Source organism: Chiloscyllium plagiosum, unplaced genomic scaffold (assembly GCF_037043375.1).
Source record: "Chiloscyllium plagiosum isolate Xiang-an unplaced genomic scaffold, Cpla_swu_hap1 HiC_scaffold_5, whole genome shotgun sequence".
In the NCBI taxonomy this organism is placed as follows: Eukaryota; Metazoa; Chordata; class Chondrichthyes; order Orectolobiformes; family Hemiscylliidae; genus Chiloscyllium; species Chiloscyllium plagiosum.
This window is the reverse complement of record NW_028270143.1, coordinates 78,040,879-78,068,594: the sequence shown is the minus strand read 5'-3', so window position 1 is coordinate 78,068,594 and position 27,716 is coordinate 78,040,879. Positions and strand designations below refer to the sequence as shown.

The 27,716-nt window shown below is 39.3% G+C and overlaps 1 protein-coding gene across 1 annotated transcript in view; it reads right to left on the bottom strand.

Moving 5' to 3' along the window:
* itga8 (integrin, alpha 8) overlaps positions 1-27,716 on the bottom strand; it is a 207,770-nt gene that overhangs the window by 127,002 nt on the left and 53,052 nt on the right. The window contains exons 11-13 of the mRNA XM_043690322.2: positions 26,640-26,692; positions 20,989-21,194; positions 17,858-18,049 (exon numbers count right to left, since the gene is read on the bottom strand). Coding sequence (XP_043546257.1) covers positions 17,858-18,049; positions 20,989-21,194; positions 26,640-26,692 — 451 coding nt within the window. The remainder of the gene's footprint in view (positions 1-17,857; positions 18,050-20,988; positions 21,195-26,639; positions 26,693-27,716) is intronic.

Below are 27,716 nucleotides of genomic sequence, written 5' to 3'. Positions count from 1 at the left end.
GATTTTACAATCATGTTTCAAGTGGGTGGAGATACCCACAATCAAATGAGGAATTTGAGTATGTGGTCAGGACAGTTAGGTTGCTTTTGAAGAAGAATACTGTTACATTATCAATCCACCCCACTCCGGTGGTCCAGCAGCACTATAGCTGCTGATGGACATGAAGCTGAAGGCTCAGGTCCCCACCTTACCAAAGAATTTGACTTTAAGCTTTCAGGACTGTGAAGATGTATATAAGGAGCAGTCAGTGTGTGCAACAGGCCATACACAATAGATACTACCACAGGAGATGGCATTCTTTAGAACAGGGTGTGAGCTGTGCATCTGAGATCTGAACAGAAAAATATCATCTCAGGACCTATTGGATGGTATGGATTCATAAAGGATCAGACTTGAAACTTTCTTTGCTTTATGGTCCAGCACCTCACTATAATGCCTGAACATACCTTATGGTATATTTATCTAATTAGCTAATAACACACCGATATTATATCATTGTATTTAAAAACTAAAAGCCAACATTATTTACAGCATTTGATATTTTTCAAAAACAAACATCATTTCTGAATTAATTAATGCCAATATATAAAAGCAAAATGCCCTTGGATGCTGGGAATCTGAAACAAACACAGAGAATACTGGAGAAACTCAGCATCTCCACAGTTGCTGCCAGACCTGTTGAGTTTCTCTAGTATTCTTTGTGTTAATTAATACCTAAACTGAGTGGGTCTTTGACAACTGAATATAGCACTGGGTTGAAAATTAAGTGATAAGATTTGTGGTGGAGTTGAAATTGAAGTGGATGTAAAGTATTTGGGCAAGGTAGATTTTTCTTTAAGTATAATGGGATTCTGCTTTCCATTATTTTTAAAGTGATACATCCTAATAAAACAGAAATACAATACTTCTTTGTAACAGATGACGATCTACTTTACAAGGCCAGTCTCTAAAATCTCTTTTAACAGAATTAAATTTGGCTAATTTAATTCCACAGAGCCATGTCTGGTTCTTGCATCTGTTATTCAGTTATAATGTCAAGGAAATCTGCTAATAAGAGACTAAAACAATTAAGCAAAACCCCTAAAGCACTTCAAGTAACAAGATGATTCCTGTTTAAGTGAGATTTTTTACAGCAGACCTGAAGGAAGGGAGAAGTAGAAGGAAGACAACACAGCTAATTTGAGTACTGTATTCAATTACTGGTGGGGAAGTCTGTAAAAGTAATCTACTGTGCTTGAACACAATCTCATTTTTCTATTCCACAATGACTTTCTTGAAACTTGAATCCGATGTTTAAATTCTGACTTCCATGACTTAAAAATAGCACGACTTGACCTGAATAAATTTTAAAGGTCTGAAGTCATCCGATACATTACCATTTTACCAACAAGTAGAGAATACAGGCACTAATAACTTAATAAAAAAAATTGTTCCGCAAAGCAAGACTCATCTAAAGGAATCACAAAGGTTTAGTGCTGATATTGTCTTATTACCATTCCAAGCTACAAGTGCTAATGCATAAAGGATGCTTAACAGAAGTGTCTCTGATGTAATGCTGATGATATTGGGCGGTTGTGTAAACAAGTGGTTATTTCATACCGATATTACTTCAAAAGCACTGCCTCACCTTCACTCCCATCATGGTGTCTGTTCATATTTTTGATTACTTTTGTTCTTTCTCATGTTTACTGATGACACAAAACTGGTAGGAATTGTGAGTTGTGAGGCAGATGCAAGGAGGCTTCAAATTGATTTAGATGCATCGAGTGAGTAGTAACCATATTGCAGATGCAGTACAATATGGCTAAATGTGAAGTTATATACTTTGAAATTAAAACAGAAGCATATTATTTAAATGGCGATATATTGGGAAGTGTGGTTGTGCAAAGAGATCTGGGTGTCCTTATATAACAGTCAATGCAAGCAAGCAGATAGGTGTTGCAAGCAATTAGGAAGGCAAGTGATATACAGAGGAACCTCAATTATCTGGCATTCAATTATCCGAATTTTGGATAATCCGGCACGATTGCAAGGTCCTGATGCTTGGCTAATCTATTTTATCTGGCATTCGGTTATCCGGCATTCAATTAACCGAATGAAATACTCCCCGCCTGTGTCCTTTGGATAATCGAGGTTCCTCTGTATTGGCCTTCACTGCAAGAGGATTTAAAGTTCAGAAGTAGAGATTTCTAACTGCAGTTATACAGGACTTTGGTGAGACCATATCTGAAGTACTGCATATAGTTTCGGTCTTCCTACCTAACACAGGCAATAGGTGCCATTGAGGGAATGCAGCGAAAGTTCACACGGCTGATATCAGGGATGACAGGCCTAACCTATGAGAGTTTGGTTGCATTGGGCTTCTATTCACTAGTTCAGAAGGAAGAGAGGAGATCCAATTGAAACTTATTAAATTCTAATAGGGCTGGACAGAAGAGATATGGAGAGGATGCTTTCCCTGGCTGGAGAGTCTAAAATCAGGAGTCATAGTCTCACGATATGGGGTAGACATTTTAGAACTGAAGTGAGGAAACATTTCTTCACTCCAAGGTTGGCGAACCTATAAGATCCTTTACCACAGAAAGCTGTGGAGACTAAGTCACTAAATATGTTCAAGAAAGAGATGGATACATTTTTAGATACTAAAGGCATCAAGGGGTATTAAGAGAAAGTGGAAATATGGCTTTCAGATAGAGGATCAACCATGATCAACTGGATCCTGGAGCAGGATCAAAGGATTGAATGGCCTACTCCTGCTCCTACTTTCTATGTTCAACTAACTTTCTTTTACATGGAGTGGATCACAGTATATATGCAACATAAAGTCTGTGCTATGACAGTTTGCCAATTGAATATTAATGCAGTGGTAGAATTGTTTAACATTGCAGAGAACCAACAATTTTGTTGGTGGATGATTCAAAGTTATGATGTCTATTTGAGCACAATGTGTACTGCTTGTCTAATGAAGTCACCCTTCTCATTTGCTGCAGTGTAAAAACAAAATCCATAGACACAAAATAAACAGTGACAACCAGTGTTTTGATTGATTATTGTATCAGAGGTTAACCCTATCAAAGTGTATCTCTTCTTATTACCATTCAATTATCAAACTAGCACAGAATTAAATTGCCTTCTGTGGCTTTGAAGATTTCAGTTTCTCCAGCTCTACTCTTTTTTTTCTGCAGGGACATACAGAGTTGGATTTAGATCAACACTGTGTGTAAAGTAATCCAGTGGTCTGCAATATTAGTGGTAATGCTCTAATGGTCAATCCTCATCAGGGATAGTTTATTTCAATCAGAAAAACATTATAAGTTAATCAGGAGAAGTTACAGCAAATCAATTGAGTTCTGTGAGTGTAGAGTGCAGACCCACAGCAGGTTAATTGCCAGGCAGAACCACAACATTGTATATATTCAGCATATGGAGTCCTTAAAGTGAACTCTCTGAAATGCAGGTTACACGAATTACAGGGTTGGTCACCTGCCCCTTACAAATGTGAGCTGATGCATTTTGGAAGATCAAATTTAGGTGCAATTATACAGTAAATGGCAGAACTCTTTGGAGCACTGACACATAGAGGGATCTGGGTATACAGGTCCACAGATCCCTGAAAGTGGCAACACGGGTGGATAAGGTGGTCAAGAAAGCGTATAGCATGCTTGCCTTCATTGGCCGGAGGATCGAATATTAAAGTTGGCAAGTTATGTTACAGCTGTACAGAACTTTAGTTAGGCTACATTTGGAATATTGCATGAAGTTCTGATTGCCACACTACCAGAAGAACAGATGCTTTGGAGAGGGTACAGAGAAGGTTTACCCAGATGTTGCCTCTTCTGGAGGAAAGGTTGGATAAACTCAGATTGTTTTCACTGGAAAGATGGAGGCTGAGGGGTAACCTGATAGAGGTCTACAAAATTATGACAGGCATAGATAGGGTGTTTGGTCAGAGAATTTTTCCCAGGGTTGAAAAATCAACCATAAGAGGGCACAGGTTCAAGGTCAGAAGGGGGATCTTTAGGGGAGAAGTGTGGGGAAAATCTTTCACATAGAAGGTGGTCAGTGTCTGGAAAGCACTACCAGTGTAAGTGGTGGGGGTAGGCATATTGGCAAGGTTTGGGCGTAGCCTGATAGACACATGAACAGGAGGCGAACAGAGGGTAGGAAACCAGGCATGTGCAATACATAGCAGGTCTAGATAAGGACTAGGAATCAATGCAGGCTTGGTGGGCCAAAGGGCCTGTTCCTGTGCTGTACTGTGTAGTGTTGTATTATCTCATTTTCATTTCACTGAAATGGGCAAATTCTATGAAGAGGCGTCAATCTGCTTGGCCAGATTACTGTTCAGGTGGTGAAGTTGAAAACTAGCTTTGTGTATTCTTGGAAAAAATTAGATGAATGTGTCAAAGAAATGCCTCTGTATTTGAACCTTCTACTCCAATAATCCACATGTATTAAAGTTATGCCTGTCTTTTTTTTTACATGGATACTCTCAGTTCTATATTTTATTCGGCCTCCTTCATCCCTTTCTCCAAAATATTACAGTCTATTTAGGCGCTGTTTCCTAATTTTTATAATGATAATTTCATTCAGGGCTCCACATGGTCAACTTCAGACTCATTAATTTCCTTCTGAAATCCATCTCTCTCTCTAGTGATTGGCTCTTTTCAGATATCCAGTGTAAGTCTACAACCCCCCCACAACCAGCTGGATTCACCAATTCGCCAAGCCTCCTTAAACAGCACCTTCCAAATTCACAACCAGTACCATTTGGAGGATAAGAGCAGCAGATAGGTGGAAACGTCACCCTGCAGGTTCCCCTGTCAGTCACTCATCATTCTGATTAGAAACATGTCATTGTTTCCTCAGTGTCATTGGATCAAAATCCTGGAACGTCCTCTGTATAGCACGGTGGGTCTACCTATATCAAATTTACGGCTGCAATCTTCAAGAAGACCGCAAATGTAGCAGAGTCACATGAGAATTCCATTGGGAGCAACTTGTAGAGTCATAGAGATTTACAGCACGGAAACAGACCCTTCGGTTCAACTCATCCATGCCGAACAGATAGCCCAACCCAATCTAGTCCTACCTGCCAGCTCCTGGACCATAGAGGAGAAAGTGAGGACTGCAGATGCTGGAGATCAGAGCTGAAAATGTGTTGCTGGAAAAGCGCAGCAGGTCAGACAGCATCCAAGGAGCAGGAGAATCGACGTTTCGGGGGATTCCTGAAGAAGGGCTTATGCCCGAAGCGTCGATTCTCCTGCTCCTTGGATGCTGCCTGACCTGCTGCGCTTTTCCAGCAACACATTTTCAGCTCCTGGATCATATCCCTCCAAACCCTTCTTATTCATATACCCATCCAGATCCCTTTTAAATGTTGCAATTGTACTAGCCTCCACCACTTCCTCTGGCAGCTCGCTGTATCTTTTAATGAAGTTTCAGATGTTGAGGTGAGACTTGGCAGCAGAAACTGTCTATTGAGGGGGCTTATTGTTTGTTAACAACCTTGTTAACTTTCATTAATATACAGCTTTCTATTGTACCACAAACACACTAGATACTGAGAAGTTTTGACATGAAAACCACTGCAGGTACCTCATGACTTCAACTCTGCACCAAAGGATCTGCATATTGGACATTGGACACCTACATCTCAGAGCATGCTCCATGAGAAAGAACTACATCCACCTCATGCCCATTGGCCTTGGCACCAATAAGTGCCAGGCTCTAAGAACCCTTATGACACATTTCCAATACACTTACCAAACACTTCAGGTGCAACAGTTACTATTATTGTAATGATGCAGCAAGGATTGTGTATGCAAGATCCAGCACCCAGATCATGGACTAGACCAGGCTGCATCACCAGACTGTTTGTTTACTGTGTTGGTGTATGCACTTTGAGCCTAGCTGGATGCTAACAACAGTTCTGCCTTGTCTTGCCTTTTTGCACCTTGCTCATCATCCAGAAATATCAGTGTTTCTATATTGCACAGACAGCAAGTTTGGAAGTTTGTCAGCAATCCTCAGTCAGGTTGAGGGAGTTAGCCTTTGGTCAGGAGAGTCTGGCATAGTAAGGTCAAGAGCAGCCTCCAATACTAGTCCAGGGGCTTGGAAATGGTCAGACAGCCACTTCAGGCTGTCAGAATAAGAATGTTGTCCACATTAGGAGGGAGGAGCCATACATTAGGCAACCCACTGCCCATCCTGTCATTAACTTCCCCATTTATGCTGGTAGAGTGGAGAAGTTCCTGTGCATTCCGCAGGGGGCTGAGGTTGCACTAACCTGGCTGGCAACTTTTGGCCAGGTTGGCACAGTTTGTTTTGGCCTCTACTAGGTGTTGGGGAAGAGGAGGTCCCACCTATGCACCACCCCATCTGGCAGAAACATCAGGTCCCTGCCCACAAAGCGGGATGTCAACTTTCCCTTCTCTCCCATGTCCAGGGCTAATATCGGGAACTGTGCAGAGCATCTCTGGGTTGGGAGTGCTTGTTCTGGCCATTTAAAAGTAGCACCAGCACCAGGAATACCAGTCCACTTGCAATAAACTAGTAAGTAGTTCTGGGCACGATGAGTGGTAGAATAAGTCTAGAATTGGATGAGATAGGTGCCAATGGGGGAAGGGAAGGTAGTTAATGAAGTGAGTTTGCTAAGATGCAGCAAGAAAACTCACTTGGCCTCATAGAGACAGACCATACATGACATTTGAAGAAACTGATGCTTAGCCAAAAATCAAAAGACATAAGATTCATCCCAATGTTTCCATTGGGGCTGACAAGATTAGAAATTAAGGGAGGGATTGTAACTTTTAGATTCATTTTGAAGTAATCCAGTAAAGCAGCACGCTCAGCACCGAGGCTGGCCAGATCAGGAAGAGTATGTGGAGTCAGGAACTAACAATGGTAAGATCCAGTTAGGGGCCTGGGAAGCTGCAGGGAAAACAGGAACTTTCTCGTTTTGCATTTTAAATTACATTGACCTCAGATGAAGAAATTCAGCTAAGGTGCTGGAATAAAAACATCCTATTTTAAAGATATTCTTTCAATCTGCTTCTCATAAAATCTCTGCTCTCTATCTTTTATTGTTCTCACACAATTTGCTTGCACAAGTATTCCAGGCAATTAGCCAGAGGAGAGAAGAACGAGGATGCTGTGTACTCATGGCTGATTCAAGTATGATAGGGGGCTGGCCGAATTCAGCTGGCAGGTTTATGGTTTTTTTTGTTCTTTTGAAGTATTTTATTGATTAATGCGTCTCCCATGTTGAGAGCTTTATTCTTAGAGTGTATTTGTTTATGGTGGTGGTGGGGATAGTGAGAGACTATCAGCCAGTCTGTGTTTGGAGTGTCTTTTTGTACTGTGCCTGGGCAGAACATTTTTAGGTGGAAGTATTTTTTCCAAACTCCCTCCAATGTGGTTGGTTGATTAACGTGTATGACAATATTACTGTTGCTGGGTAATGTGGCGGTCTTTTGACTTGGTGTCAGATCTCAGGGAAGGGGAAATTTCTGCCACAGACACAGATGGATAGATCTTTGTGACTGGCCCTTTTCAAGGCCAGTGGGAAACACACTTATGGCATCAGTGATGCAGAACCTTTGAAACACTGGAATTCAAGAAGCCTGGGGAATGAACTTGGGAACAACAGTGAGCGCTCAGGACTGAGGCACAACTCAAACATCAGCCGCAGAAACAGTTCAAATTGCTCCCAAATAATACAGTACAATTGCTCCCAAATAACACGCAACCATCCCATCCCGACCCTACATTAATGGATTAAAATTTAGTCCCTAACTAAAGATTATTACCAGACATTTGCAGAAAATAAAATTCCATTGTTTCACTTTGGGCAGTGCCATGTTTTTAACTTCTATCAAAACTCCACAACCTTTACTTTATCATCCTTTCCAAAATGTTAATTGGGTTATATACAAACAAACGTGCAAGCTCACGGTAACTTCAACAACCATCACACAATTGAGAAATCATTAAATGTAGATTAGCTCAAATGAAGTGGGTTTTGGACAGATAGAAGAGAAAATCTGAGTCGAGCTGAGAAATATATTTTCTCTGACTTTCCCCACATGTACTGCCAAATCAGAAAGAGAAATACTAGTAGCATCTTGTCCTGAGAAATGTAAAACAGGATGCAGTAAAGCTCTCATCTATTAGTCAGGGAGCTGTAAAATCATTCAAACTGATTACTCTTCAGTTGAGATATTGCACTGAGCTCCTGTCTGCCTGCTCAAGTGGTTCAGGTTGATGTCACAGATCCCTGTACACTATTAAAAATAGATCTGGCTGCCCTCCCGGTGTTTTAATCAACAATTCTGCTTAAACTAATATTGGAAAAACAGATTCATTTAGCATTCATCTCATTGCAACTTGTGCAATGTTGCTGGAGGAAAACGCTTGCTGCATTTACCAACATAATAGTCAACGCACCTAAAAATGAATTAAAATGTAACTAAAGCACTCAAAGAAATTTAGCATGTCATGATATTACACGAATGCTGATACATTTGATGATTTGTTATTAATTTGCACAGAATCACTTCAATGACTTAAGTTCAAAATATATAATGAAACTCCAGTATTGAGGAAGCTCCTCATTACAATTATCTTTTCCATGAGATGCTAAACTAAAGACCTCTCTTTTTATTTATTCATAGACTGTAGGCGTTGTTGGCAAAGCCAGCATTTATTGCCCATCTCTAATTGTCCTGCAAAAGGTAGGACAAGCTGACTTCTTCAGCTGCTGTAGTCCAAGTGGTGTAGGCATGCCTACAATTCCGTTAAGGAGGGAGTTTTAGGATTCTGAGCCATTGTTCTTGCTCAATGAGGAAACAATATCAAAGTTCCAACTCAGAGTGTTGTGAGATTTGGAGAGAGATGTGCACTTGGACCTGTTCCCATGTGTCTGTTGCTCTCAGTCTTCCAGCTGGCAGAGGTCATGAGCTTGGAAGGTGCTGCCTTAATGAGTTGTTGCAGTGCATCTTGGTAGTTGCTGCACTTTGTTGTCACTGTGCAGCGGAGGTGGAAGAAATTAATATTAAAGACTTGACTGGTCCAGATATTTGTAAAAGAACCCATGCTCTTTTTCAAGGAATACCTGAAGTGTTGTCCCAGGCAGACAATGATTTTCCTTCAAGTATCACAAACTTGATTGAGTTGTTTGAAGAAGTAACAAAGAGGATTAATGAGGGCAGAGCGGTAGACATGATCTATATGGACTTCAGTAAGGCGTTTGACAAGATTCCCCATGGGAGACTGGTTAGCAAGGTTAGATCTTATGGAGTACAGTGAGAACTAGCCACTTGGATACAGAACTGGCTCAAAGATAGAAGACAGAGGGTGGTGGTGGAGGGTTGTTTTTCAGACTGGAGACCTGTGACCAGTGGAGTGCCACAAGGATCAGTGCTGGGTCCACTACTTTTCATCATTTTTATAAATAATTTGGATGTAAATATAAGAGGTACAGTTAGTAAGTTTGCAAATGACACCAAAATTGGAGGTGTAGTGGACAGTGAAGAAGGTTACCTTGGATTGCAATGGGATCTTGATCAGATGGGCCAATGGGCTGAAACGTGGCAGATGGAGTTTAATTTAGATAAATGTGAGGTGCTGCAAATCTTAGAAGGACTTATGCACTTAATGGTAAGGTCCTAGGAAGTGTTGCTGAACAAAGAGACCTTGGAATGCAGGTTCATAGCTTCTTGAAAGTAGAATCACAGGTAGATAGTATCGTGAAGAAGACGTCTGGTATGCATTCCTTTATTGGTCAGAGTTTTGAGTATAGGAGTTGGAAGGCCATTGGTTAGGCCACTTTTGGAACATTGTGTGCAATTGTGGTCTCCTTCTTATCGGAAGGTTGTCAAACTTGAAAGGGTTCAGAAAAGATTTACAAGAATGTTGCCAGGCTTGGAGGATTTGAGCTACAGGGAGAGGCTGAATAGGCTGGGGCTGTTTTCCTGGAGTGTTGGAGGCTGAGGGGTGACCTTATAGAGGTTTATAAAATCATGAGGGGCATGGATAGAATAAACAGTCAAGGTTTTTTCCCTGGGGTCAGGGAGTCTAGAACTAGAGGGCATAGGTTTAGGGTGAGAGGGGAAAGATATAAAAGAGACCTAAGGGGCAACCTTTTCATGTAGTGGGTGGTGCGTGTGTGGAATGAGCTGCCAGAGGGAGTGGTGGATGAGTTGGACGAAAGGGTCTGTTTCCGTGCTGTACATCTCTATGACTCTCTGACCCTAAGTAACTCCCAAAAATAGATTACCTGATTAAACTCTTCACAGGGATTCATTCTACATGAAATTGCTGCCACATTTCCTACAATGCACCAGTTGATAACACTTCGCTGGCTGTGAAGTGCTTTGGGAAGTCCTGAAGTCGTGAAAGCTGCTGTGGAAATGGAAGCGTTGACAGCATGCGTATTTACTTTTTATTAAAATTTCAGCCACTCTCTTCATGGTCACAATATATTGGGTGGACGATATTATTGATCAGGATACACACATTATGCCTGATTTGAGAGTACAGAGTTGGGAAAATTCCTGACTCTGTAAACTCTACCCCATTGTTCATGTGATTAAAATAGCTTGTCACAGAATGAGATGGGACCTACATATGCCGCAAATTTGGATGAAAATAATTAGTCCTATGTGAACATCCGATAATATCTCCTAAGTAACCAAAAACCACGTTATTTATCAGAATCTAAAATTAAATCTTCAAATGTATATAACAGCTTTCTGATCCTCAGGTTACCTGAAAAGTCTGAGTGCGGGACTAAGTACCCTAGAATTGTAGTCCATATTGAAAATTAGCTGAACTTCTCCAAGAGAGAAATTAGACAAAATGACAATGAAAATAAATTAAATACTGAGGCTACTTTGGTTACTCTAATTGAAGTAAGCTGTTGGCTTCAAATATTGTGATTCACCTTGGATTTCTAGATTAACGTAACGTAAGTTTCAGAATTTCTTTCATGCTTATTTTTAGGGCATTGTTCTGTAACATTTCCTGTGTCGAGTTAACGGTTATACTGTAACCATTTCCTATTTATTGCAATTGATGTGTTTATATGAACATATGGAAACATGAAAGTGAAACAGCTTCTGAATTTTTCAAATTAGGAACTTTCTGCCTGGGCACAGCTGGGGTAATAAAAACTGTTGCTGGACTGAATTTCATCAAACCAAGCCAATAAGTGGGTAGAAAAGAAACAAATTATGGATGCCGAATATCTGATATAAAACTAGAAAATGCTGGAATCAGGCAATTCTGGTCCTCTCTTCCCCATAAGTACATATGGGCAGGAGTTAAATAGGAACATTTTATTGGATTGTGAATGATGATTTTTTTTAAAGATTTTCTTTATATTAGCACAAAGTGTAAGTTTTATTCTAAAGATTTATTAATTTGAATTTAAAAAGCTTTTTCCTAAAAATGTATTTGTGTGTTCTAAGTAGAAATCTGAAAATTGGAATTTTCTACACTTTTCTGACCCTTGGATCTGCAATCACCCTTCTAAACTTCAGAACAAAGAAGATTTGGCCTTTAAATGGTAAAATACAACATATATAATAATGGGGAGATGCTGGACATTCAGCAGCACTACGATAAAAATTGTGACTACAGACGTTAGAGGGTTAGGAATAAAATTCTTTACGCAGAGTCATTGACGCATCGAATGCTGAGTGGTTGAAGTAGTAAATATTGCATTCTTTTGAGAAACTTGCATAAATACTTTTAAAAACTGAAATGCTAGAAATGGCTTTATGTTGCTTTTGCAAAGTATCACATAGCCACCACAGGCCACATGGCTGCTTTCTGCCTTGTAAACTGCTATTGTACTCAAATGCCTCAGTTCACTGCAATTACAATATTCTGATTTATCTCCTTTCCCTATTGCTTCAAATTGTTTACCACCTACAATTCTAACCTTACTATGCAATTTATAATGTTATCTGTCACTACAGTTTGAGGGAAGGAGTGGTGCTGTCCAATTTATCACTGCAGACCTTTTAATTGCTGTGGAAGTGGACACAAATACAACCTTCATTTGTGGGAGATCTAAAAGTAGCATGCTAAATAATTCTCACAACTTGCCTTTCCAACTATTTTTGTGTTGTCTGCAAGTCTGGCTATAATTCATCTATTTCCTTCCTCCAAGTTATTAATATATCTTATAAATAGTTGCAGTCCTAGCAGTGATCCCTGCGAACCCCACTGGTGACAGGTTGCCAACCTGAAAAACAACCCCTTATCCCCACTCACTGTTTCATGCTCATGAGCCAATTCGCTATCGAGGCCAACATACTACCTCCAACACCGTAGGCCTTTATGACTTAACCTTTTGAGAGCTACCTTGTTAAATGCCTCAAATGCCCATTATCAGATCCACGATAACCTGCTCCTTATTTGGCTCCGTAATATATTGCTCTAGGAAACTACTCCTAATGCACTCTATGAATTTGCATTGCTCCCACCAATGTTTTCTTTTCCTTGCTGTTTTTGAACCTCCATCCAAATGGACTCTACATCATCATCTCTGATAACTGTCTTCATTTCATTTCTTGTTCACAATGCGACCCACCACCTTTTCCCATCCCTCCTGTCTCTCCTAAAGGTCAAACATCCTCAGTGTTAAGTTCCCAGTTTGGATCTCCTTATAACCATGTTTTGTAATGGCTATGAGATTTTTCTCATATTTATCTACCTCAATTTATGGGGCAGGTTGTCTACTTTGTTCCGAATGCTTCATGCATTATGATATCCAGCATACTATCAAATTTCCCTGAACATTTATGGTTCCTAGTAACTCTGTCCCTTCCTCTTAATTTCTGGTAACAATCAACCCTATCAATAACTTGCAATCAAATGTTTTCTTTTACTTTGGATTTTATCATTTTCCATGCAACTGAATCCAATTTCCCACTATTTAGTTAAAACCCTATCCTAGATATGCAACTCACCAGGACTATATCCCAGCATGAATCAGGGAGCCTGTCTCTCCTTCCCCAGTACTGGTACCAATCTCCCGTGAATTAGAACCCGTTTCTTCCACATCAATCTTTGAGCCTTGCGCTTACCTATTTAATCTTGTTGACCCTGTGTCAAATTGCTTGTGCCTCAGGTAGTAATTCCGATATCATTACCTTTTGGTTTCTGCTTTGTAATTTAGACCCTAACTGCTCATACTCCCTCAGCAGAATCTCTTTCCTCATTCACCTATATCCTTAGTACCTGCATGAACCACAACAACTGGATCTTTCCCCTCTCACTCCAAGTTTCTCTGCAGCTTAGGCAAGATATCCTGAACCTGGGCACCAGGCAGGCAACACAGCCTTTGGGATCTTGGCCACAAAGAACACTCTGTTCCCCACACTATACTATCCCTGATTACAAATACATTTCTCTGTCCTCCCCCACTTTTGAATGGCTGCCTATACCACAGTGCTATGGTCACTTTCTTCATCCATCCTATAGTCCCAATCTCATCCATACAAGTAGCAAGAATCTCAAACCTGTTAGACAAATGCATAGGCGAGGGTCCTTCAGCACTACCTGCTGGACCTGTCTGCCTGCCTCGCTTGGACTCACACCCTCCTGTCCCTGACCACTGACCAAAGAGTCAGATAAAGACTTTTAGGAGTCTTCTCCCAAACTATTAACCGAGCTTGTCCTTTCTACAGATACTGCCTGACACGGGTAAGTGGTGCCAACGTTTCTTTTTCTTCAATAAATCTTGTCATTTCAAATTTATGCTGTTAGTTGGAGGAGCATTTACAATACACAATAGAGCAAATTATTGCTTGTTACAGGTCAAATACTAATATGAATATGCTTGAAACAGATTTAGAGCATTCCAAAATAGGATGTTGGTATACTAAGAGGATATTAGCTTCATGAATTTATGTCTATCATTTCAATTAAGATGGGACTGAAACTGTCCTGCACTATTGAAATATCTCATTGTTGAACAGAATGCATGTATTCATCTAGGGCTCTGATGGAAAGTGAATACAGTACTTCAAAGACAGGAGGAATTTTGGCAAGAATTTGCACAACTTTACAAACGTTTAAGAAAACTGAAGCAGAAATATCACATTACTCTGCAAGAAAATGTTAAATTCATCTGCTTCTCCACTCGTGAGGAAATTCTTGATCTACAACTGAGATTAAGTAAAATCTCAGTTCAACAGCAGGCCTGATTGTGGTTCATAGCACCAGTGACAGGATACCATAGAATGGTGCTCAAGACTAGTAACTGCTCTCAAGACAAATGTAGAACTAAGATTATTGTTGAATCTCACTAGTTGAACAAAGGACTAAGGAGGGAAATCCATTATATTTTGACTCTCATTGATGGCTTGGTCAAATTGACAACAAAATGTTTTTAATTAAGCTGAATGCTAGCTGTGAGTTCTGGCAGGTACCTTAGGCCAAGAGTCAAGATCGCTTACTGCATTTATTACACTGTTAAGGTGGCATTGTCTTACTGTCTACCTTTGAGATCTCCTGTAGAGCAGAGATTTTCCATAGGACCATGTCTAGATTCCTGGAACAACTTTCTATATGGATGATATCCTGGTGCATGGTAAAATGAAGAAAAAACATGATCTGAGGTTTCGGAGCATGTTAAAGAAACACTATAGAAAGTCTTAAAAGCAATCGAGAAATGCCAATTCTTGAGAATAACAATTACATTTGTAGGTCTTCTTGTCCAAAAATCATGGTCATTCCAAGACAGACAAGAGCCATCAATAAACTACTGACACCAAAGTGTGATGGTGAAGTACAGAACTTCATTGACATGGTAAATCAAGTGGGAAACGTTATCCTCAACCTCTCCCTTGCTCAACTCAAAAGAGAGCTTTTGAAAAAAATCAACAGTGATTTGGTAAACATGGAAATGATCCACATCTTACCAACTGGGCCGAGAGAGAGAGGTTATGGGCCTTCAGTGTTTCCCCTGCTTAGGGCCCCAAAAAGATGTCAAAGCCATTGTGTTTCCAATACATATTCACATTTCAACCAGGTAGTTATGATTATTTTTACTGCATCTCAGATCTCAATCTCAGATAGAAGTTTAATTACCATCCCTTGCATTTTCCTTACATTGTAGCTCCTAAATGTGTGTAGCGTTAAATGAGATATATCACTTTAATTTGCAAGTAACTAAATACTTCAGTGATTCCAGATTTCCTGCCTCCCAGACAGCTGAAAATTCCTTTTGATAGACTTAAAACTGTTCACTCTTCTTATCGTACTTTTTCGAACTATTACTCTTTTTTCTCTCTCTCTCTCTCTCTCTTCTTCGCCTTTGCAGTCTTCTCTCTCTTACCCCTTGCAGCTTCCAGTTCTTCCCCAGCCTCACTTACAGCCTCCTTCTGCTACAATATCTCTCTAGGATCTGCCTCCTCTGACTCCTCATGCAGCTTCATTCTTCCTCTAATCCCCTTGCGGCTCCTTCTACACCCTCCAACCCTTCTGCTCCCACCTTCTCCTTTTTCCTCTTCTCCTGCTTCCCACAAATATCCCCTCTCACTGTCAGTCAGATGCCACCAACACAGCTTGGGTCCCTGAAAACACAGGCCCCAATGAATAGCATTGTATACACCTCTCTCCCTGGTCCTACCTAACAATTAGTGCTAATATCAATGTACAATTTATATAAATGATTGAATCTATTGTAATAGATTCAGAATGTAGTTTGCAGTTTGCAGACAGTGTACTGTCACCATTACACTTTACAGAATGTAGGAGAAAGTGAGGACTGCAGATGCTGGAGCTCAGAGTCAAGAGTGTGATGCTGGAAAAGCACAGCAGGTCAGGCAGCATCCAAGGAGCAAAACCAATAACATGTTTTGGGCTTAAGCCTGATGAAGGCTTTACAAAATATGCAAGACATTGAGGTCCAGTGATTGAAGGATCTTTACTTTTGTATCTCTTTCAAGAACTGGTATTTTTCTTTACATAATCAATAGCTATTATAAATCTGTGACAATGCAGAAAGATGGTCTCAGCTCTGTAACTACGTATCATTTCTTCACAGGTTCAATTTCAACTGGTATCCAACAGAATGGTACAAAAGAAATCCGTTTCTAAATTTTCTATCCACAGATGCTGAACATTTTTCTCCACCATCAAATCATATGTGTCTCCAAAGCACTCTGCTTTTATTATTCATGAATGCACTCCTCCCTTTTTGTTTTTTTATTTTATCAGACCCCGAAGTCTTCCTACACAAAACAGATCATTCCTACTACCCATCACCATGACCTTGTTTTGTTTTTCATACTAACCGTCACCAGTAAATCACCAATGCAGCCAATTAGATATTTACATGAAAAACCTGTTCATGGCAATGCAAACTATCCAAAGTAGGATGGAGAGGTAGGGAAGAGGGGAAAAGGGCTACATCAAAATTCAATTGGAGAGGGAAATAAAGCAGTGTATCCCCCACAGTGCCCACTTCTCTCTAAAGGCATCGAGGACCTTTGTGAACATTGCATGCTCCAAGGAATTAAGCCCATCTTAAATAGGTTTCTTAAAACAATAGTTGCCATTGTAAAGCAAATCGTGGACTCAAATTTTCACATCCAATTGCATTTCTGATCTTGAATTAGTTGTTCAGTAGCTACAACAGTCCAGAAGTGCTGTGCTCAAACCAATGATAGGTTTTATAGTTGTTGTATAATTTGAAGTGTTTTTCCTGATACTTATTTTCAAAGACAATCAAACAACTTGTAAAATATGATTGTGAATAATACAGCTTTGAAAATTAAAACTTATAGGATCAATAAACAGTTCAGGCTTTAAACCATCACAAAAGCTAATTTCAATGACAGCAGAGACAATGTCTATGCTCTGAAAATCAAAGGAAATGAAGCAGATCAAGAGTGTTTACGTCATTAAAGAACCCATTGCACCAGTTTAACTTTTTCAAATAGACTTCTACCAAAACCATTGAAGATTTTTTGTCAATGTTAACTGAGTGAAAAGTGAATTTCCTTTTTTTTGGAACAGGCACAGAACAATGAGAATTTTGGACATTGGCAGTTCATAATAATAGTTCACAGCTATATGTGGAACCTCATGCATTACAGAATAGCTCTGATGAAATAAACAATTTAAGAAGGATAATAAAATAAATCATGTTTAAATTATTGTATAAAGTTTGTGACATTTATTCAGAACTGAACTGAAATGAAGCATTACTGTTGAATTCAGCCATTTGCTAACACATTTCAATAATAGCATAATTATTCCTGTCAGAAATGGTACTATTTCTACAAGCTTTTGTTCTTAATGTTATATGCCCATTAGGTTAGATGCACAACATTAGTGAATTAATGACAATATGATGCTAACAATCTGGATGCAATTATAATGATTTCATGTATCATTTTCAATTGGGTGAAGGCAGAGTCTCTTGTCCAAGTACTCATATTCACACAGGACACTAATTGTTTTTGATTGTCAGTGAGATTTATAGCAATGATGGAAAGAGGTTCTAAGATATTCAAGACTTTATCATTATGAACTGAAGGGCAATTCAGAATGCTGCCGTGCTTATTTTTGAGAAGCCAATATAAGAATCATAAATAAACTAACTGAATGTGTCATCTAAATAATTAGATAGTTATATCTGCATGCATGTGCAGCGGAAGTTGATTCTCTAATAGCAATAAATGTTTCTATAAAGTCAATTGTTACACAGCTCACATGCAAGCAATGAGGGGAAAAATATTATAGCATGTTAATAGAATGTTATTGTTCATCCAAACCCTGTTCCCGAAAAATGCACCATTGCAAAACTAAATTACTCCTCAAATTGAATTCTTACCTGGATATTCATTCCTGTCTATGTCTGAGCCTCCTCTTAAGGTAAAGCCAAATCCAGGAGGCATGGACTCTGAGGGCCACAAACCTTCCAGGACCTGCGATGGCTTGGAATTTAACCCACTGCTCTGACCATTGTAAATCAGAACTTTGCCTCTCCTATCTTCACCCCCAAAAGGTACACCCACTGCGATATCTACATGAGGAGAAATAAATAAAACAGTATTAAACATTTAAAATGGCCAGTGGAGGTTTTATTTCCCTGAATCTCTCTTTAAATATAATGATGTGTGATTTCACTTAACTCAGTGTATCACCAGTTTGGTACAAATTAGCCCCATTCTAATATTGTGAAAAATATTACGTATGTTATATTTCTACCAGGTCCCATCATAGGTCACAAATATCTTTTATTACCAGAACTGAATTTATACTTATTACTATTTGTAGACATAAAATAATGTTTGGGATATAGGCTGCCCTTCCATGCTGTATCAGTCTATAATTCATTGATAAGTTCATGAAGGTCACTGTAATTTCATATTATCACCTTCCTTGAATATGTTCTCACTTCCTAGATCCGTGCCCATCTCTCCCATAATGCTTGGTGTTAATCTCACCAAACAAGCTTCCACTTCTGCATACCAATGACTGAAAACCTCATATTGTGCCCTTATCATCTGCAGACTCAATAATTCCAAATTGAACTTAATATTTGTTATTAAAATTATTAAACTCGAAAAATTAAAGAATTTCCACATTTCTGTCCAGCCTTCATCCTACTTTCTATAAACTTAATTCATCATAAGAACTCTGCATGCATTGTTTTATGCTATATACCATTCATTCGTCATTCTGAAGCTTTCTGGCCCAAACATGCATCCATCAATCAAAATAAGCATCCTTTGGTTTAAACTCCTGGGTGATCTTGATCTTATCTTTGTAACCTCCTCCAGCCTTACAAACCTTTATCACAAAAACACTGTCTTCAGCAATCTTACGTTCTGGACTTCCCAACCTAAATATCTTAACTGACTTCTTCCCCTTAAGATCTTCCTTGAAACCATGTGTTTTTAACCATATCTCCGAATACCTCCCCCACACAATTCTCTGGTTATATTTCTGTAAGATGCCTCAGCAATATTTACAGATACACCAGAGAAAGCATTCTATCTTGATGCATAATGGCTTGGTATGGCAATTGCTCTGCCAAGGACCATAAGAAACTATAGAAAGTTGTGTCCACATCCTCCCAGCCTTGGACTCCAACTACATTTCTCGTTGCTGTGGAAAGGTTGCCAACACCATCAAAGACCCCTCCCACACCGGTAATACTCTCTTCCAACCTCTTCCATCAGGCAGAAGATACAGAGCTTAAACACAGATACAATAGGTTCAAGAACAGCTTCTTCCCTACTGTTATTAGAGTGCTGAATGAACCTTGCTAATTTCAAATCTAATGTTAATCTTGCTTTTGTGCACCTCCTGTGCAGCCATAACCTTGCATGCCTCGCACTGTCTAAACACCCTATGACCTGTATGTCCTTACATGTTATGATTTACCTGTATTGCTCGCAAAACAAAACTTTTCACTGTATTAAGGTACAACAAATCAAATCAAAAATCAATATCCTTACATGTTAAAGATATTGCATACATAGAGATTGATTTTGGACAGAAGTGCAGATTTTTTTATTTTCCTCTTTTGATTATAATTAGTGACCGGAAATTATCAGGAATTTATTTGATTTTAAAGGCTCTTTAGCAATTTAAGGATCTTGATCTCATTTCAGTTTTATAATTGCCCGCCTGCTGATTCCATCCAGTCAATGGCATTGGAGGATATATAACATAATAAATTGATTGCCACCGACAACATAAACTCTTTTTGCTCTGATTTTTACTTTGGTATTCTTGTTTTTTTGTAGAAGTACTAAACTGGTCCAGCACACAAGATCACATTTTGCTCTAGTTTAGGTCAACATCTGTTTAATGGCCCATGTGTGACAATTAAACAAAGAAAGGCAACTAATAAAGAAAACGGTGTGAAAAGCCATAACAGGAAATGAAGTTCCAGTTCTGAGCACATGCAACAAGGATCGCCAGAGGCCTGGAACAGACGGGAGGTGTAATGTACTATCTAAATATGCTATGCACAGAACTGGTTCTGACTTTACTGTCTCGATAACTGACATGAAAAAAAAGCCTTATGATTGCAATGATAAACTTAAAATCGTGTACAAATTTCCTAAAGTTGAATTTGCTGCACTGTAGATTGAGAATCACAATTCATAACTGTCTTCCAGTTACCTTTTAGCTAGGAATAATAATGTCCTGTACATATCTGCTTGCACGCATGCAGAGAGCATCCAGATTCTGGTTAAATCATAACAAAACAAAAATCAACAGAACAGTCAGTTCTTTAGAAATGTTTTCTTCATATTAAACTGCTGTTGGCGTGAAGCCAAATGATTGTAAGATTACTTCCTCAAGGTCATCTAACACTGCCTGTCTAAATTTAATTTAGTTGACTGCATATCTGGACTACAGTGTAAACCTTTTCCTGAAACAATGCCAAAAACAATTTGCATTAATGTAAGCTGTGCAATACAAGTATTTCATCAAACAGTTCTCTTTCCTAGTTCCATCTTTGTATTTCTCACAAATTTTATATTTGTTCACTCTCATGACCATTAGTCTATTTTCAAAGACTCTTTCACATCTCAGGTTTAAAAGCATTTGACCTTCGTGAAGCACACATTGTATATAATTTTAAAAATTAAATTTTAGAAAGCAAACATAACCAGCATCAAGAGCACCTACAGCTCAGTCAGAAAAATTAACCGTCTTTAACAGAGCTGCTCTAAGAAACATTTAAACATACTTCTTTAGAGTGCGTTGTAGATGACACTGGGGAATATCTCCATAATGCTTAAAATAATCTTGAAAACTGATATTTACTATATATTATAGATTCAATTAACATAAAGTACTTGCTTCCTCTAACTTCTCTTTAATGGAGATATCACATAACTATTTTTGTTCAAGCAATATATAATTAATTGGTCATTCAGAAAGAGCTAGGTACTTCTCAGTATTATATGCCAATGATTATCTACAACAGATGCAACACACCATAATATCCATCTTGATTCACATCTGCCAAAGGTGCGACTGCACTTCCAAATCTTCCAAACACTTCCGTTCCCAATAGTTTCTGAGGGTCCTTGAAAAGGAACTCTTCCTCCTGCAAGTAAAGATAAACCAGCCCAACTTCCTTCAACTTTCCATCAGACTCACGGTCCATGAAAAGCGGAGCACCGACTAACACGTCATCCAATCTGTGAAACACATCATTTAACAACATGGAAATGCAAGGGTTAGAAATCATTATCTTTGCCTTCTTTTAGTTTCTCAACATTTGGTATCAGAATGAATGGCAATTACATTATGGCTACAAAAAGAATGCATTCAAAACATTAAATAGATTTCAGTGGGATGGAAATAGCTATTTATCCTTCTTGTACTTTAATTAAGTGTAAGGAATGCATTATAAAGGAATATTTTTATTGCCAAAATCATAATGACAGTTTTTACTGTTTCTATAGAGAACACTTTAAATTAAGAAAAACCTATGGTCATAGAAATTATTCTAATTTTATGTACAGAATTAGAAAATCACATTGTTTACAATAGTTATATGGAGTGGATAATCTGAGAAGGGGTAATCAGACAGATTGTGTCTGTGTGTATGCATGTGCGTATGTGTGTGTGTTGTGTGTTAGAGGCAATGTACCAACTTGGACAGAAGCTTAGCTGTTTGGCAGAAGACAGAGAGTGGGGATAAAAGGGTCCTTTTCAGGATGGCAGCTGGTGAGTAGTGATGTTCCACAAGGGTCGGTGTTGGGAACCACAACTTTTTAACTTTATACATGAATGATATCGATTAAGGAACTGAAGACATTCTGGCTAAGTTTGCAGGTGATACAAAGATAGTTGGAGGGGAAGGTAGTATTGAGGAGGTGGGAAGGTTTAGACAGGTTAGCTGAGTGGGCAAAAAAGTGGCAGATGAAATACAACATGGGAAAGTGAAAGGCCATACACTTTAGTAGGAAAAATAGAGGCATAGACTAATTTCTAAATGGGGAGAAATTTCAGAAATCTGAATTGCAAAGGGACTTGAGAGTCTTGGTCCAGGTTTCTCTTCAGGTAACTTTGCAGGTTGAGCCTGTAGTTAAGAAGGCAATACAATGTTGTCATTCATCCTTACAGGACTAGAACATACAAGTTGAGATGTACTTCTAAGGCTTTATTAGGCTCTGGTCAGAAGACATTTAGAGCATTGTGAGTAATTTTGGGTCCCATACCTCAGGGAGGATGTATTGGCTGTGGACCCGGTCCAGAGGAGGTTCACGAGAAAGGTCCCAGCGATGAAAGACTTAACATATGAGGAACGTTGAGGACTCTAGGACTAGACTCGATGGAGTTTAGAAGGATGTGGTACCTGATTGAAACTTACAGAATACTGAATGGCCTAGACAGAGTGGATATTGGGAAGATTTTCCCATTGGCAGGAGAGAAGAGGACCCAAAAGCACAGTCCTAAGGTAAATGGAAGACCTTTTCAAACAGAGATATGGAGAGACTTCTTTAGCCAGAGAGTGGTGAATCTGTGGAATTCATTGCCACAGAAGACTTTGTAGGCCAGGTAATTGAGTATATTTAAAACAGAGATAGATATGTTCTTGATTGCTAAGGGGATCAAAGATTATGGGGAGAAAGAAGGAAAGTGGGGTTCAGAAACTTAGGGATGAACTCAGATTTGTCCAGTTTCCTCATTTCCCCTCCCCCCACCTTGTCTCAGTCCCAACCCTCGAACTCAGCACCACCTTCCTAACCTGCAATCTTCTTCCTGACCTCTCCGCCCTCACCCTCACTCCAGCCTATCACCCTCACCTTATCACCGTCATCTTAACCTCCTTCCACCTATCGCATTTCCAATGCCCCTCCCCCCAGTCCCTCCTCCCTACCTTTTATCTTAGCCTGCTTGGCACACTTTCCTCATTGCAGATGAAGGGCTCATGCCCGAAATGTCGATTCTCCTGCTCCTTGGATGCTGCCTGACCTGCTGCGCTTTTCCAGCAACACATTTTCAGCAGTTGAGAAACTTATCAGCCATGATTGAATGGCGGAGGAGACTCAATGGGCCGAACAGCCTAATTTCTGCTCCTATGTCTTATGGTAACAGTTATTCAGGAGTTAGAGTGGGTTTTTAATTGTCTAATGTTTCCTGGATAACAATTAGCTCTCCAAGTCACACATGGAACTCTCCAAATTCTCTGCCTCAAATGGATTCTTCCACAGGGTTCCATCTGCTGGGGAATTACCCATCAGAATCTCCAATTTCCCTGGCAATTAACAGGGAGCCTTGCTGCAGGGGAGGCCAGCGGGCTGGAGGCTAAGCAGGATGTGCGGAAGCTCCCTGCGCTAATTTACTGCAGGCCCTTTATAGAAAAATTGTAATGTTTATCTTTTTAACTTTATTTCCTATTTTTCTAACTCATACTATGAATAAATAAGGTAATATAACATTTTTGCCTTATTTCTCTATTTTGCATCTTCGATCTGTACCTAGGTAATTTTGTACATATGATGGTGCCATGTGGGGTGCCATTGTAAACTTTTCACTGTACTCCTGTACTTGAGTAAATGTGACATTAAAGCAAATTCTATTCTATTCTACACATGGGGTTCCATCTTGTCCTGATGTATAATTCCAGTCTGCACTGGTTCAATAACTAGCTGGTCACCAGAATATCCAGGTCATCCCCTTTTCAAGTAAGTTAAAACACTGCATCAAAGGATTAAAGTAATGAGGCAAACAGTTCCTTTAAAGGCCTTGGAATAAGTTAACAAGCAAAAGAATGTTGAAAAATACATAAAAGGAAGTTTATATGTGACTGGAAGTCCCAACAGCACACTGTGGTAGTAGAAATGTCTTGGTTTGATTTTCTTTTAGTTGTTTCTATATGTAGTTTGTACTCTGAGTTCAATAGCCTTGTGCCAATTTTAAGATCAGGGAGTGGAAGGCCATCCTGCTATCGGCCTCTTCAAATAACAAGAGCTACTAAATAGGAAAATTGGTCAGGGTGTGGCATTCAAACACTCCTTCCTTCCTGAGAAAGGTGGGGCATCAAATGTCAAATACTGCTCAACATTTCCTTTTTAATGGTTCAACTGGCATTTCAAACCTTGCATGTGGAAATCTTACATTTGAACTTTTCTATCTTCCTCTCTGTTATAAGCATACAACAGATTGAACTGGGTATTACTTCTGTCATGGCTCTGCATAACTTCAGTCTTCCGAAGCATTATTGAAGGCAGAAATTAGTAGAATTGTTTGGAGTACAAAAGTCTGCTACATATTATTAAACTAAGAGATGCATATTTAACAAAAACATGCCAGGCTGAGGTAAGGGACAAACAATAATTTGCATTTATATAGTGTCCTTAATGTAAAAAAAGGTTTCATGTCACTTCACAGTAGGTGTATGAGAAACCAGACGTTGATACAGGAATGGAGAGATAGAGAAAGGGGTAATGGAGGTGACTGAAGATTTGGTTAAATCATTTTAAAGATGCTACCTCATATTTACAGTGCCAGCATTCTCTCGGACTTTGCACTGCACACATATCTCATCAAGGCTCATGGACAACAACACACAGTATGGGTGTATCATGTCCACTTAAGTGCTCAGACCACCTTACCTTCACAAGCTAATAACATACTGCCTGCCCTCTGCACTTCCCACTTATCCACTGAGGGCACTCACCACCTGTCCTGCTCATGCATCACCACTGGCCCATCTGCTGTAGTCTAACAGAATGAGCCCTTGACTGTCAGTGGTCCCTCTTCACTCCACTAAGAACTCTTCCCCTTTGACCTTTGTTATTTGTTTGCAGTGGGTTTACCATGTAAGCTGCTGGCACATGCTGCAGTTTGACACTGACACACCATGATGTATACAGCCAGTTATCCACTCCCTTTTGACTGACAGCTTGACTGTTCAGTGCTCTCACAAACTGCTTGCCTCACCCTCTGTGTTAAAAACAAGCTAAACGGCAGGCACAGGTCATAGGTGAACTCAGTTTCATGGTCAGTGTGTGCTCAGAAAAGGCTACAAAGCAGACAGTGGCTGTCAGCCTTAAAGTTACATGCCAAGGTGAGCAACTGATAAGAAAGCGAAACAAAAGTCATAAGATGTAAATATCTATGTCAGTACAAAATGTCAGGCTGTTCAGGTGTACAAGATTTGTAACTGTGCCAGCCTGCAAAGAAACATGTCAGAAGTTTGCAAGTTGTAGCTGTCTGTCCACTCAAAGTAAAGTGTTAAAGAGCTGATATAGTGTCCGAGTTGGTGAGAAGGCATGATGTGGTGGGATTGATGGTTTGCTGAAGCAGAGTTGAGTGAATGAAGGCTGAGGAGGATGGTGGTTGTGAAGCACACAGAGATGTTGTCAGAAGAAGCGATTGCGTGATGCCTGGGACACGTACTCAGTGACCTCTCTCTTATCGCTCCAAAATTTGCTCCAGCGAGTTTCTTAGTGGTGAAAGCAAGAATTGGACATGGAATGCATGTCGGGCAAATTGAGGGCTTAGTGTAATGCAAATGCATGAAAATAACATAGTCACTGTTCTCCACTTTAAGATGAGGTTCTGAAGTTGCTGAAGGCTGAAATTCTTCTCAACATCAAGAATCTGACATCACCCTATTTTGTCACCATGCTCACTATTATTCTTGTCACATCAGGGACGGATAACTTCAGTCCACTATTTTAAATTGAGAACTAAAGCATTAAGCAGAGAAGCTAAGAAGCATTTCATCTTACATTAAGCAGTGTAAACATGGAACCCTGTTTGTTTAAAATGTTGGAGGTCACTGGATCAATTATATTGTTCAAGAAAAGATCAATTGGCTTCTGGCTGTTTTCCTTGGAGCATCGGAGGTTGAGGGGTGACTTTAGAGAGGTTGACAAAATCATGAGGGGCATGAATAGGATGAATAGACAAAGTCTTTTCCCTGGCTTGGGGGAGTCCAGAAGTAGAGGTCATAGATTTAGGGTGAGAGGGAAAAGATATAAAAGAGACCTAAGGGGCAACTTTTTCACTCAGAGGGTGGTACGTTTATGGAATGAGCTGCCAGAGGAAGTGGTGGAGGCTGGTACAATTGCAAGATTTAAAAGGCATCTGGATGGGTATATGAATCGGAAGGATTTAGAGGTATATAGACAGGTGGGACTAGATTGGGTTGGGATACCTGGTTGGCGTGGACAAGTTGGACCGAAGGGTCTGTTTCTGTGCTGCACGTGCTCTATGACTCTATAATTCTAAGAATACAGAGCAAAGGCAGGTTAATGAAATCAAAATTCGGATCAACCTTATTTTTAACACACAGATTTTATTGTATACAACTAATAGATGAAGCCAAGGATGGAATCTTAGTTGTGAGGCCTGATTAGATAATTTGGGAGTTTTTTCACTTGTTTAAGAGACTTCCTAATAAAGAAATTCAAAATTATAAGGAACTTTGATAAAAAAGTAAACAAATTACATTCACTAAGTTGTGAGCGTGGATCTACAAATTTTAACTAGAAGTTAACATCTTCATCAGAAGATCATCAGATATTTTTCACATCGAGGATTGTTAGAAGGTGCATTAAATGCCACTTCCTGGTTCAATGCTCTTCTCTGATATTTGCTGCTATTGATAAAGTTGCAAGGCTTACCCATCATTGTTTATATCAGAGACAGCCACGGTGTATCCAAAATAGGAAGCCATCTGTAAATTTAAAAATGGGAAACAAATTACTGGAGTCTTTTTTTAAAATTTGTAAAGGGATGTGGGCATTGCTGGCTAGGCCAGTGTTTATTGCCTATCCAGAGACCAGGTATGGATGGCAGATTTCCTTCCCTGAAGGGTATTAGAAAAAAAAACCTATCTGATTCACTAAGAGGTCATTATTAGCCTCTGAATTCAAGACTTCTATTGACCTCAAATTCCACCATCTGCCATGATGGGATTTGAACCTAGGTCTTTGGAATTAACAGTCCAGCAATAATACCACTCAGCTGTCACCATCCCAAATGAATCACGTTGAATCATGATTAACTATTTTAAGTAACGTAGTATTTCATGTGTCTGCTGTAGACTGTTTAGGAAGGTGAAGGTTAAAGCCTATTGAAATCTATATCTTCAGTATTTCCTCTGAATTTTGTCCCACAGGTTGAACAGATCCACCAAGATAAAATGCAAAGTAATGTCCACTAAAGGTGATTTCACCTAAAGATTGTTTTTTTTTTCAGATGATCCACCATTGATTCTCGAAAACTGTGAGGAACTTCTAGCCTCCAAGAGAAAACAAAGTCATACTTGGCATTGAGTAAATGATATATTCCACCAGTCATTCTCACTGGTAGTATAGAACTAGCTACAATACATGAATTCAGTTATCTGGGAGCATAAAGTACAAAACTAGATGACATGGGCAAATTGGCCTGTTTCTACGACTGTGAGTGAACAAATATTTGTAACAATAAGAAAGCACAAACTACCATAGAGAAGTCAAAATCATTGTGAGAGTGTTTAGACTCACATACAAAGCAACGTCACATCATTTAGTAGTATATCTACTCAGCACAAGAATATGATAGGGATTATGAAGGGATTTGAAAAATGCCACAAGTAGCACTGGAACTGATATAAGGTTTCAAATAGCAAGAAAACATCACTAGAGCTAGCACACTTAATATTGAAGCTATGTTTCGAAATGAATTTATTTTTTAAAAATCATGAAATGTAGATA